This window comes from Malus sylvestris, chromosome 2, assembly GCF_916048215.2.
Source record: "Malus sylvestris chromosome 2, drMalSylv7.2, whole genome shotgun sequence".
In the NCBI taxonomy this organism is placed as follows: domain Eukaryota; kingdom Viridiplantae; phylum Streptophyta; class Magnoliopsida; order Rosales; family Rosaceae; genus Malus; species Malus sylvestris.
The window spans coordinates 15,553,937-15,567,517 of NC_062261.1; the positions used below are offsets into that span (position 1 = coordinate 15,553,937).

The 13,581-nt window shown below is 36.2% G+C and overlaps 2 protein-coding genes across 2 annotated transcripts; both read right to left on the reverse strand.

The window, feature by feature from the left end:
* Positions 1–5,662: 5,662 nt before the first annotated feature.
* LOC126600159 (scarecrow-like protein 32) lies at positions 5,663–8,143 on the reverse strand. Its single transcript, XM_050266713.1, has 2 exons — positions 7,796–8,143; positions 5,663–7,700 (listed from the first exon to the last, which is right to left on the reverse strand). The coding sequence occupies exon 2, from the start codon at positions 7,283–7,285 to the stop codon at positions 5,855–5,857; it is 1,431 nt and encodes a 476-aa protein (XP_050122670.1). The 5' UTR covers positions 7,286–7,700; positions 7,796–8,143; the 3' UTR covers positions 5,663–5,854.
* Positions 8,144–11,098: 2,955 nt separating this feature from the next.
* LOC126601579 (ISWI chromatin-remodeling complex ATPase CHR11-like) lies at positions 11,099–12,328 on the reverse strand. Its single transcript, XM_050268312.1, has 5 exons — positions 12,172–12,328; positions 11,793–11,905; positions 11,590–11,679; positions 11,292–11,471; positions 11,099–11,203 (listed from the first exon to the last, which is right to left on the reverse strand). The coding sequence occupies exons 3-5, from the start codon at positions 11,671–11,673 to the stop codon at positions 11,099–11,101; spliced, it is 369 nt and encodes a 122-aa protein (XP_050124269.1). The 5' UTR covers positions 11,674–11,679; positions 11,793–11,905; positions 12,172–12,328.
* Between the last annotated feature and the right edge of the window lie 1,253 nt (positions 12,329–13,581).

Sequence of the window (13,581 nt, forward strand, 5' to 3'; positions counted from 1 at the left end):
CTATTTTCAACTTCATTTTGAAGAACTTCTTTTAGTATCAAGAACTTGCCCGAACAGCTTGCGAACTAGTCCGAATAGGTTTAAACTTGCTCAAATGCTTGTGTTTTATATTTCCTTTTACCTTATTGTCTTGTACCTTCAATTACTATTATTTTGTTCAAGTTATTTCTCTGTTGTAAGTATTTAACAAGCACCTAACTTAATTTGACAAATATTTACTTTCCATTACTTTTAGTCCTTTCCTTTTTTTTATCTAACATATCTTCCTTTCTGCCTTTACATTTACGTGAGAGTTGCAAATAAAGTTGGACCTAATTTTGATCAGCTTGTAGTTGTCTCTTGGCATCAACATAAAGAAAATATAAAGTCATTGGTCACAAATTATAGAAAAGAACTTAACATATATTTAACTCGTCTATGACACAGTTCTTTGGTAAGAAACTTGAATTACTTGTGGTGCAAGCAAACAATCTAATAAACAACTACTTAATAATCAATTTGTTCGTATAATCCAATAGTGGAATGCCTGAAAACAACAATCTCGTTTAAAAGACCTTAAAGGCTTGCTCAAGGCTTCCCAAAGAACTGACACAGAGTTCGCACACTCGCAAGGAGAATTGTGGGCGCCAATATAATTTTGACACGCCCAATAAGACCTTTTAGATTCACTCTAGATACCATTCGATCAGATCTTTTGGTTGTAGAGTTTAAGGTATATGGTTTCAAATTAATGTCGAGGAGGTTGAAGGTAGAAGATGTTGGTTGGCAATGAAGAACAATAATTCTCATAGCAGAGAGAAAACAAATCTACAGTACTGTTAGTTCATACATTTTTGTAGTAGGACTCACACTGTAAGGTTGCGATCAATATATTTTTCTTTATTTCATCAACTAAAACCAATCATAATTTGGCTTAATCTTTTTAGATTCCATATATACTTGAAACCTTACGGTTAGTCCCCGAAACGTGGACCAGCTTAAGAAACTACGACTAGTATATGATCAACATATATATGCACACACACATATAAGTAAAAAAATGCCTAATTTTATAAATGGTCCTCGTGGTTATAAGGTACTCGAAAGATAACTCATGTGGTAAAAAAATTAGGATTTAAACCCCTGTGGTGAACTCTATTAGAATTTATGTTTCTCCATTAGTAGCCTACATGTGAGTGAGGCTAAGATTGTCATTTCATCTCTTTCCCTTTCATCCTTTCCATAGTCTTTGCTTAAGAACAATCAAACACTAATTGTTTATCTTAGGAATTTGATAGACAACATATATTGGGAGTTACCATGTGAATTAAAGAGCATTCATTTTACCTTGCTGAGAAGAATTTAAAGTATAATTATGAGCAGAAGTTGGGAAATTTGGAAAATTTGGATCCTGGGTACCATTTTTGGGCGAATTTAATCTTGCCCATTTCGACAAATTTGCCTTTGAATGATGGGTTATGGTTTGAAATCCATAATTCGACTGATACACAGTTGAAGGAATTTGTGATTTTGGAAATAGTAGCTTGCCCTTTGTTATTTCATTGGTTTTCGATTTCAATGGTTTAAATGGCACATTTTTTACAAGGGTGGGCAGGACTGTGTCATCAACTGGATGGGTGAAGCCCTTATATAGGAACTCATAACTGATGCGATTCAAGACTTATATTATAGTAATACAATGGTAATGAGGAATGATTGTTCTTCTTCTAGAATGAGCAGTTCAATCGAAAAACGGGGACCAACTATGGAAAGGATGAAATGACCATCTTAGCCTCACACTTGAGGCTCATGTGAAATTACTAATGGAGGTATGACAGAAGTTTCAGTTTTGGGCATAAATTTACCATAAAGGCTATCTTCTGTATAGCCTGCGACCATGGGGACCATTTATCTGATTTGGCCAAAAAAAAAAGAATTGTAAAGGTTCCCAAATGGTAAATGGAAATGCAATACACAAATGGGTTATCTAGGGTTAACTAATGGGTCGTTTGATAACTATTTCATTTTCGGTTTAACCATTTTATTTTCAGTTTTCATCTTGTTGAAACTTGAAAACTGAAATCTTGTTTTGTAACTTTTTTCTAACACACCCCGACTGGGAATGTCTACGTAAACTCCAAATTGACCTTTGTTGGCTGACACCAGGAAAGTGATGAAGCCATAAAATGTAGTGATGTGGAAAATGTGAGTAAATTTAAACCTATAAGTGACTAAATGTAAGAGTGTGCATGTGAGCGGGATTAAACACATTTCACATGTGATGTCAGAGCATAAGCATAGTACAGTAAAAGTAGAAGAAGAATTATACCATCGAAAGTATTCTCCTATAACAACATTTTTCAAGAATCCTCGTTGACAGGAAAGCTCCACCACTAAAACTTGGAGGAGTGAAAAACAAGGGTGAGTGAGCCTAAAAATAAAGCTTTGTAAAACCTTTTCGAAAATGTAATAATCCCTCGTTGAAAAACAAAATATAGTTTCCAAAAATAGCATACTACGTATAGTATGAAAATACTTACCGTAAATAGTAAGATCACAAGAATGCAATAATTCACAATATTCAACATATAAAACACATGAAAAACGGTAATCACAATAACTCGAATAAATGAACATAAACTATTGGGTGCTCATTGACATATGCTGACACATAATCTCATGCATAGATATTCTGACATGAACATGACTGGGTGTAATATGATTTATGCTCTAGTACTACGATCATATGAAGATTGGTGCTAAGCGCATCGCATACGAGTCCTAATTGCCTATAACAATCCAGTACTAAACTGGCACCTACCATGGATCCAAGGTGAGCATATCGGTGCGATGTGAACATCAACATGAAGGTTGGCGCCCTGGCCCGGGCGAGTACAAACACCAGTGTAAACACACAATGAGCAGATATCGTAAATATGATCATGCAATGGTAAATCGATCATTCTAGTAAACATAATACTATCATGGCCGTAAATATAGTTAAGGCATTCTGTAGGATTTATAATGATCTCATAATTCTTATCATTACGAATTTTCTTATAAACCTTAATTTAATTATGGCATCATGAAGAAAATTCATTATTAAATATTTATGGAAACTAAATAAATATATATACTATATAAAAGAAAAAACTCACTCACGGATACTTGCGAGATCACATCCGTTCAAGCTAAGAAAGCTGGAGTCTTTGATGGTAATCACATCTAAACATAATATTGGGTCTCATTAGTAGAACTCAATTAAAATGTTTAAATTTGGAAAAACAGACGGTAGATTCGGAATCAGAGCGTCAAAATATGCTAAAAAGGGTCCCATGCAAATTTTCTAAAAAGTTAACGAGAAAGTCAACAGTCAACCAAAAAGTCAACCAGGCCGCCTAGGTGGTCAACTATGTTAAAACCTTGGAATTTTCACTAAATGGATGCCAAAAACTGAATCAAGGCATCTATAAAATCTAGTCTTAAGTGTTTGGCTTTCCTTGTCAAATATTGTATTTGTGTATCACATGCTCATTTTAGTTTTAGACTACATTATCTAATTATAAGATGTTGCTACTAGGATTAAATGTTCAAGGTCATGGTTCACCTCACTTCAAAAGGTTTGTTTATGCATGTTCATTTCATATCTTTATTTGTGTTGCATTCTGTCTAGTTTAATTATCTAGTCAGTTTTGTAAGCTGACTTCCAGATGTCTAGGTACACAAATTAAGACAGCTCACATGGGCTGACTAACATTTTTCTGCTAGTAGTAAATTTCTAGTCTTTAATTTGCCTGGATTTCTTTTGCAGCCCAAAAGTGTCCTTGAGACAAGTTGACTGATGGAAAATCTGATTTCCTTGGGTATATTTGTTCTTTAGGGTTTCAATTTGAACTTGGGGGTTTATAATGAGAGAGTGTCTTCAAAGCTTTGAGCTTGCCTCTTTTTCATTTATAGGACCCTAGCTGCCAAACTTTCTTCGCATTAAACACCCAATCATTGTATATTAGGGTTGCGTTGTTTTAAGGTTTTGCATTAAGTTCTTGGTCTGGTTTTAAGCTTTAAATCAATTTTTAGACCAAGCTTTTAGATTCAAGTTAGATTCTTCCTTCAACTGTTTGAATAGAGAATCTCACTAGTAGTTTGAATCTAGATTTTATATGCATATCATAACATCATATAATTTCGTGATTTGAGTTGATATCGGTGCCACAAGGTGAAGAGCTCAGGAGGAGCTGCCACTTAGTGAAGACCGCAGGAGTTCATCTTGTATAAAGTAAGGTCGCACAAAGGTAAAGTTGCTCCATAGATAGGGATCTAGGAATTGAACTTGTGTGATCTTTGTATGAATCTTGTTCACACTAGTGGATTGGACTCAGTGGAGAGTCCCCGGTTTTTTAACCCAGAGGTGGGTTTTTCTTGCCAAAAACATCCCGTGCAATTTATTGCTTTTCAAGTATACTTATCTTACTCTTTGCTTGTGATATATATTCATCATTATTGGCAAATAGATAAGTCCATGCAACTAAGATTGTTAGAGTTAAAATATGCACTAAACTGGATCTTAGTTAACTAGGAACACTTTAGTAAATTGAGCCTTGAATTGACTACTTCCACTGTGAGTAAACTAACATATATGATCTTAGTTGTTGAGTGTTGCTAAGTAGTCAGACAAGCACGTATATAGATTTTAAATTGCAAGTTATTAGGAGAGAAAATTTGATATACCAATTTACTAAAATACCCACAAGTTTTGTAATTCCATAAAATCTTCATCGGAACCTCGATTTCAATTCCGCTTGCGCCCACGCTTTGTAACGTCGAGTACTATAAGGATATGCTAAAAGAATGTTTTGTATGTCTCGCTATACGCTGGTCAACGAAAGTCAATATCCTCGCCTCTTGGGGCATTTTGGCCAATTCACACCTTTAAAATTATAAAAATCGTAAAATTAGGGAGGAGTTATTACACTTTCAGTTTTTAATTTAAAAAAAAAAACGAAAACTAAAAACCAAAAACCGAAAACTACTTGCTTAAGTTTTCAAAGTTGGCCTTTTTAAAAGGAAAAAAAAAAACTAAAAACTAAAAACTAAAAATAGTTACCAAACAATATTTCAGTTTTCAGTTTTAAAAAAAAAAGTGAAAAGTGAAAACCAAAACCAAAAACTGAAAATTAAATATGAAATGGTTGTTAAACAACCCCTAATAAGATAGTTTGCCTCATTGCTTCATATCCAAAAAAGAGATACTTGGCTTCACAAAATTGTGGAGGAACTCCCCTTAAAATAGTTTGTGGTGATTCTTAAAAGTTCGTTCATCCAATTAATGTAGCAAATAGATAGATTCATAATACTTTTATGGTTATGGCAATCTGTTTTTATACAATTCTATAACTAAATAGTCTCATATTTTATTTATTTTTTATAGAGACAATTATAAACCAAAGGTTTCTTGAATCACCCATTAACTACTTTTGCTTGGAGATTTCTTGGGCAATGGGTACATTCATTTCAAAGTTTCTGTAATATTCATACTAGCAAGAAAGTTAAAACCACAAAAAAGTAAAATGAAAATTTAACATGATGAACTTTGCAGAAAAGAAGAGGAAGATTAATCTGTTAGGTTACTGCAGACCACAGAAGATTATAACCACAAATGCATGGTTCAAAATTATTCCAAATATGACACAAACCCCACTTTAATTAAAATTTAAGCTCTCATCTACTAAGTTAAAATTAGTTGTAAAACATGACCATTAACTAATTTATAAGCTAGCTACTAGCCAAAGAGATCAAATAACAGACCAAGAAAGAAGAAGAAACAAAAGAGAGATTCTATATTAATTAACTGGTCAGATCATTTTCTTGAGGAATTTCAAGCAGGTATCCAAGCAGTGGCAAACACAACATTGTGCCCTTTCCATGTAAGCACAACATCTTCATCTTCTCTCTTCAATCCCCAACCAGCTGCATGTTCATCAAGCATGGCCTTCACTTCCGAAACCGCATCTTCCCCGAACAAAACGCTTCGAAAGTTGGCGTTTCGCATCCGCTGCACCCACCTGCATTTCGGCTCGAGCCTCTCCACCCTCTGAAACCCTTCGTACGCTATCACGTTCTCAATCTTCCAACACACATCCGCCTCATACCACTGCCTCTGCTTGCTTCCCCGGGGCAAAAATGTGTCCACGGTGTCGTAAGGTATCCACAGGTAGTTGAAGGCCGACCTCAATCTACACACTAGATTATTCGATGTCAAATCCGCATCTTCGTCCACTAAAACCACAATCGTTGGGTCCAAACCCCGAAGCGCTTTTAGAAACATTGTCCTTAGCGATGGAGTAGTACTCGAAGAGGACGATGCTACATCGAAAGCGTAAGAGCTAGTCGAACCACTACTGCTTGGATTCAGATTGATTGACGGAAGTGTTAATGTCTCTTCAGGAATGTAGTGAAGCATCATGTGGCAGTTCACGACAAGCGCCTCACCACTCTCCGCATATACTAAATTTTGCACGCGGAGTTGTTGAATCAGGTTGGCAAAGCCGTCGGTGTAACTTGACGGGATGACCCTAAACTCTAAAACTATATTTCTGGACCTGGCGAAATTAACCAACTTGAAACCTAGTTCCTCGTAAGAGAGGTCCAGCATTGGAGGAATGTCCTCCGTGGTACCTGCCACAGTGAGCTTCAGCAACGGAGGACTCACATTAGCGTCCTGACGGCTGGCAATGGCGTCGACAAGAGTTGGGATTTGCATGCAATGCGTCAAGCTCAGGTCAACAATGTGAACCACAGAATACCCTTCAACGGCTTCTAGAATTGCTGCATTTGCGGCGGTGAATCCAAACCTGTGCCACGGGGTCAAGTCGATGAAGGAGGCGAGCTCAATGACGGAGAACTTGTGAGTGTGGATGGTGAAGTTGGCTTGGGAGTTGGCCATGGCTGCGAGGACCTTGCAGCTTCCGATTCGGGCTGCGCGGGCTATGAGGGCACGGAGAAACGCGCAGGTGAGGCGCTGGTTGGAGTCGCCGTCTTGTGGGGCGATGTTATTGAGGACCCAGAGGATCTGCTGGGTGAGGGTGGCGTCGTTGGTTTCGATGGCGTTGGCACAGTGGACAAGCAGCTGCTCCATGCAGTTAGCGTCGCCGAAGTTTGTTCCGAGGGACTTTGGGGTCGGGAAGCCGGGCCACGGGCGCGTACGGTGGGTTTGGTTTTTGTTCATCATTTGGAGGTTATTGGAATAGGGTGTGGGGATAATTTGGTGCAAGGACGTTGGTGGTGGTGTCTCAGTAAATTGCATCATTGGGAGGGAAAAGAGAAGGGAAGACAATTTAGAAAAAAAGGTAGAAAATTTGTTGCTTTAAAAGAAAAGATGGAATTACTCGGAGGAGTTCAGAAGGAAAGAGACCAGACTGGTAGTGGGTAGATTTAGCATTGGGAAACTTAAAATTTTTAGTAGGGTTGGGAGAATTGTTCTGGAAATATTATGAATGGGAACAAAATAGAGAGTTCAGCTTCTTTTTTTTTTTTTTTTTTCTGAAGGGAGGGAAAATTAATAATTATACATAGAATTTATGGTTCTTGACATGGGGGAAAAGAGACTGATCAGGAGGAGTGAACTCGCATCTCCAAAAATGAAATGGAAAAAAAGTGTAATTGGAAGTCAAAATTGGGGGAAAAGAGACTGAACCTAACAGTATTCAGGCTTTTTTCTTCTGCTGTACAATCAGAAAAGAGGTGGATGGATAGATATAAATCAGAAAAAAGGTGAGGAGAGCAATAAGGCAATAGAAGCAGTTCTGATTCAACAAACCTTTTCAAGCTACAAAAGGGTCTAATCCCTTTTCATATCGCCTTTTTGCTGATTTTTCTTGATCAGGTAAGACAGATAGAAGGCTAGCTGATATATCATATAAAAGGAGGGAGAGAGAGAGAGAGAGAGAGAGAGAGACAGCGGGTGTGGTGTGGTTTTAGTGTGTGAGTTGCGTTTTGGTGGCATGTGAAGTTAGCCGGCCAGGGGATTGTTTGTATGTGGAAGTTGAGATTTTGTCATTGAATGAGGGATGGGGATCGGAGGCAGTTACTAATCTTTTGGTTCAAAGTTCATCAGTACTTTTTACCAATTGATCACTGGCCACCATTTATCATATGATCATATCACGCATATCATGAACAAATCATTTTATCAAAGCAGTTTTCTTTTTGTTTTTTGTTGCTATGTTTCATTCCTTTCATGAACAGTAGTGGCGTTTTGGTGCAATTGTTTTTAGTAAAAAGTACGTTTCATTTTACTAATAGTTTCCGAAAAGTATTGTATTATTTAGATATTTTGGTTAAAAAAAATTAACTTTTTACATGCAAAAAGTAAAATATTTATTGTCTAAATACTCAATTATGCAGAGAAAATTTTACCTATTCCAACTTTGAGTAAAACTCAAATTTTAGGTTCTAAATTTAGCCTAATTTGCTCTAACCCTTGGGGCAAAGATGAGTTTGAACCAAAAACTCATTTCTGGGGCAAATTTAGCATAGGATTCCCCCTCGGGTTAGTGAGGCTGACCCACTATATATGTGTACCTTTTTTAGTTTTATATTTACAAATTCATTGAATTCAACGGTTAAGATCTAATATGATCAAATCCAACAGTAAAAAAGAAAAAAAAAAGATCTAACAGTCCAAATTTATATCCAACGACTAAAGTAATTTAAAAAAAATTTATGTGTTTCATATTCTTTCATAGCATTTCATGAGTTTTATGGTGTCAATTTAGTGATTTTTCAATATTTATCGAAATCTAAATATTTTTAGGTTAAAATGTTCATAAAATTAAATTATAATAATCTACATATTTTTTTTAAAGTTACTTTAAGAACAAAATCATCATAAATTCATTCTTTAATAATCTCGAGCTAAAAATTTAACCTATAAGGGTTGAAAGAGAAAAACTGTTTCTCGGTTAAAACCAAAATTTTTTGAGTTAAAAATTTTAAGTTTTAACCCAAAAATTGGAGACGGTCTAAAGGCACAAAGTGGATGTTTGGTAAGCTTCAAAATATAACTTAGGTTTTCACATGCACACACATCAATCGACTTAGTGTTTGGCATAAGGTGGAGGATGTTATTGCACTGCAATAGTTGGAATTCTTATCCGAAGCATAATCAATAACGTGTCATCCGAAACAAGAAACTTTGAGGAAAAAAGTGATAAGAAATGGATTGTATTTAGAGTTTCGAAGGTCAAATAAATTGGATTTTCGAGCTAGAACTAATCACTTAACAATGAAATAAATAGGATCTAAAGACTAACAATAGCCCTTTTTTCCTTTTTTTGTGTGTGTACTTCTTGATGCATATCTTGATTAGGGATGGACAATGGTTATGGAGAATGGGTAATGGTAGTTATTTACCCATAACAATTTAAGTTCTTACTCACATAACCGTTTACTTGTTAGGTAATTGCATAAACGGGTATACTTATACCCATAACCGTTTATAATTGGTTAATCATACTTACATCCATGTACCCATTTAACTGTAATAGCATACCCATTTGACCATTTACCCAATTTTTTTTGCCGTTTGTTTCTTTAACACATTGAAAGTAAAAAAAAGTGTCATAATTTTCTTTTTCTTTGATAATTGAACATTGTTATAGGTGAAGAAAATTGGAGTTCCACCATAAAACCAATTGGCAATAAGGGGAGTAACCCAACCTCTTATAAGCACTTGCAGGGTTTTTCCTTTCACATGTGGCAAATTTTCAAGCCAAACACATATGTGGACAACATGAATTGGGTGACATGGGTTGGGTTTCACACATGGGCCAATCTGTTCTAATATCATAAAAAAAGTTCCGGTTCCACTATAAAACCAATTGGCAATATGGATAGTAACCCAACCTCTTGTAAGCTCTTGTAAGGTTTCTTTTTTCACCAATGTAGAACTCTTTTACCTTCACATTCTCACAATAGGTACATTAACATGCATTTCTCTATTCAAATCCGTAAGTCCTCATACCACTACAGAAATTGAAATAATAGTATACGGACAATATTTTTAGTTGCACTAGGGGAGAGATATTTGTTTTTCCTTTCCCTATAGTGGATGCGATTTAAATTTCTCTACAAATTTAAGTTAAGGCCACAACGGTCTAGGAATATTTTTATTCGTTGTGACTTCCTAGTTCTTTTAGACATCATTGTGACTTCCTAGTTCTTTTAGACAGTTTAAATAAATATATATCACGAAGTTTGTTAACAAGTAAAAAAGCCCTAAAAAGTAGGAGTTATTTAAACAGAGCGAAATTTTTTCGTGCCGCAATAGCAGACCTCTCAGACGAGAAATTCTTTACTGTGATGGGAATACAACAAGTGGTATATAACGTGTTTTTATGTAAGTGGTAGGAAATTTTATTTTTTAAGTTATTAACATTTTAACACACATATCCCACCATTTGTATAGTGACACGTGGTATACCATCTCGTGAGCCGACCATACTAAAAAATCTCTCATCTGGGACGAATTAAGATCCCCTCAACTACTCTTTGTGGCGTTTCAAAACCCTAAAACTAGGGGTGGGCACAGGCCGGGCCGAGCCTAAATTTGAAGGGACCGGACCGGACCCGGGTGCAAAGGAGACAGGTCGGGAATTATATTTTCTTATATAGGAACCGAACCTTACCCAGCCCAGTTGAAACGAGCCGGATCGGGCCGGGTCCACGGGTCTTTCTTTTTTGTTTTTTAAAAAAAAAAAAAAAAAAAAAAAAAAAACTGGAATTTGCACTAATTGCACAAATTCACTAGTGCAGTAGATTATGCATAGGAAACCCAAATTATGCAATAGGGAACCCAGACAATGCAATAGGAAAGATTTCGAAAAATTTCCAATTCCAAATGCACCCACTTCCTTATAAAATCTTGAGCATAAACATCTCTGAACAAAGCAGATCAAGACTCAGTAGATCAATACTCACAACAGAAACCCATATAATATAATCCACATAAAATTGAAGCATATAGCTAAATTAACAAAATTTAAATATTTAGCAGGTCATTAGGTATATAGGCATCACAAGAAATCCATGATAAATACGAATAGATCTCGATATGAAAGCCCTAATACAAAGCTAAGAGTGACCTAGCACACATGATGGCCATTTCAAAACTTGTAACACATACATCAAAATTCCCAGCAACCAGTAGGTCCTCACGTATATGCTTCTGCAAGATATAGAAAGTAATGAAATCTAGAACAGAGTATCCAAAACATAAATAACTCACCCATACAAATCACACCAAAATGACTTACTCTTTCATCAGGATTACCAAGGAACTTCACAGCACGCAAGATGGGGCAAAAAAGTCGAATCTCATTCATCCAGTTTCCAAGAGTTGACTTTGGAGCAACCACCATATGAGGGCCAGTTATTCCTCTAAACTCATGCATGTATCCCAATAAGGAGATGGTTTGCAATGTTTTACCAAGCCCCTGATGGAAGAGAACAAAACATATTCATCATTAAGACAGCTCACACAAAATATATACACAATTCATTACATGGAAGAAAGGAAAGATTTAACCCTATTAGCCGTAAATCAGTGCTTACCATTTCATCTGCAAGGATTCCATTTATTCTATTTTCGTAGAGTCGTATGAGCCAATTCAAACCAGCCAATTGGTAATCCCTCATCTTCCCCTGAGACAAAAGGAAAAAGGAAAAGTCTTAAACTTTAAACTGTGAAGTAAGTCATTTGAATACAACCTTCTGAAAGTTAGGAAAATCAACTAGATTTAAGAAAATTCTCTCACAAGAAGGTTGTGTCAACAATTGTGTGGTTCCAGCCCCAGCCAAACCTTCTTCTTCCTCCTTAAGGCATTCTTCATCCTCTTCCTCTTCAGTTATTTTGGAAGCATGACGACCTCTAAATTTGTGATTAAACAAGTAAGCACCAGTAAGAACTTTTAAAATCTTAATTCACTCATGCAATAATCATACCCAATTAAAGGCATTCATCCTACCTTTTTTAAACAAAAGAAATTCTTGCTCAAAAATTCAATTCCTATTTATCTCTTGAAAAATTCAATTCCTATTTATCTCTTCAAAGAAAATAAATTACCGAAGACTATAATCAATGACATGATAGTATAGATTGAATACGCAAAACTCTTCAATGATTATTGAACTTACTTTCCCTTCACTTTCTTCTGAGATGTCGAGCATGCGCTTGCTGATTTCCTTGGAGTAAACCTGAAGGATCTAAATCTCTTCCTCCTCGATGAGGGAAGAGGACGACGCACTCGAGACGACGAATGAGAGGTGACAAATCGAGAAGATGGGTAGTGGGGTGGCTAGGTTCTGTAAGTCTGGTCCCTAGGATGTCAAATCGAGACGGCGAGAGAAAGGTGACAAATCAAGAAGATGGTGGTCACCTGGGCTGTCGTGCTGTCGGGGTGGTGAAAGGAAGGGGACAACGCACTGCAGATGACGAGAGAGACTCGATCGACAGAGTGACAGTGACAGTCGAATTCGATTGGTTGAGGACGAGGAAACCTAAAACCAACGATTCAGATTGGATGGATAGATGATCTCTTCAATCTCATCCGTCCATTCTAACTACAAACGGGCTGGTCCGAGTACCCACAGTTCCTATACTTCAGAAACCGGCCTGAATTGAAAATTTCAAAGGCCCGCCCCGCCCCGTTTCTGTTTTTACAAAATAGGAACTAGCCCGTACCCGCCCCAAACCTTGATTACCCACCCCAACCTACAGTTCCTGTACCCATTTGCCCACCCTTACCTAAAACTCGTCATCCCAAAAGCTTCGAACTCTCCTCCCTATTAACCTCTCACTAAGCCTAGTTCTTCTGTAGCTCACTCATGGCTTGGAATTAATAGCAGAAAAAAGGTAAATATTGAGAAAAAAACTTTTTAACTCATGATCGACCAATGAAATAAGCGGTCATATGATCTCATGATAGTGGGAAATTAAGTATTTATATGATTTAAATGAACTAAAATGTAACAAAGAAATCAATAGAAATCATGAGCGAAATTAACTCATTATATTGTGAAGGGTCTCAGTTGTCCACTCGTCAAATAGTTCTTAGGGTTTTCAATTTTGTTTTTATAAATTTTACAGATAATACAAATTGTTAAATGGGTACCCATTTGTACCTGCAGGTAATACCCATGTTCACCCAGATATATTTCACGGATAAAAATTTATACTCATTACCGTTTATTTATTTAAATAGTTACACATAACCGTACCCGTTAAGTATAATTGGGCGAATTACTGTGGTTACCCATACCCGCGAGTATTTTGCCCATCCTTAAATCTTGATACAGGCACAATGTAAAAATTAAATTGATTTATAATAGTATAAACAATGTTTTTTTTACCAAAACATAACAAATTTTAATTGCATCTTCATATAATTTTAATTGGTTGTTTGTCTACGTAGTACAAAAATGACATCTCATCAGTAAAAATGTGAGACCCACAACTAATGCGTCATAATTTAATGGTCAAATTAACAGATTGAGTATAGGAGGTTTCACATTGCAATGAATTTGTAAGTTAATATATGACATTGC

Excerpts from the sequence above, each read along its gene's own strand:
- LOC126601579 (XM_050268312.1), bottom strand. The coding sequence starts at position 11,673 with ATGAGGGATTACCAATTGGCTGGTTTGAATTGGCTCATACGACTCTAC. Across the intron at positions 11,472-11,589 it reads GAATCCTTGCAGATGAAATG|GGGCTTGGTAAAACATTGCA; the intron begins GTAAGCACTGAT and ends CTCTTCCATCAG. Across the intron at positions 11,204-11,291 it reads TTGGTAATCCTGATGAAAGA|AAGCATATACGTGAGGACCT; the intron begins GTAAGTCATTTT and ends TATATCTTGCAG.
- LOC126600159 (XM_050266713.1), bottom strand. The coding sequence starts at position 7,285 with ATGATGCAATTTACTGAGACACCACCACCAACGTCCTTGCACCAAATT.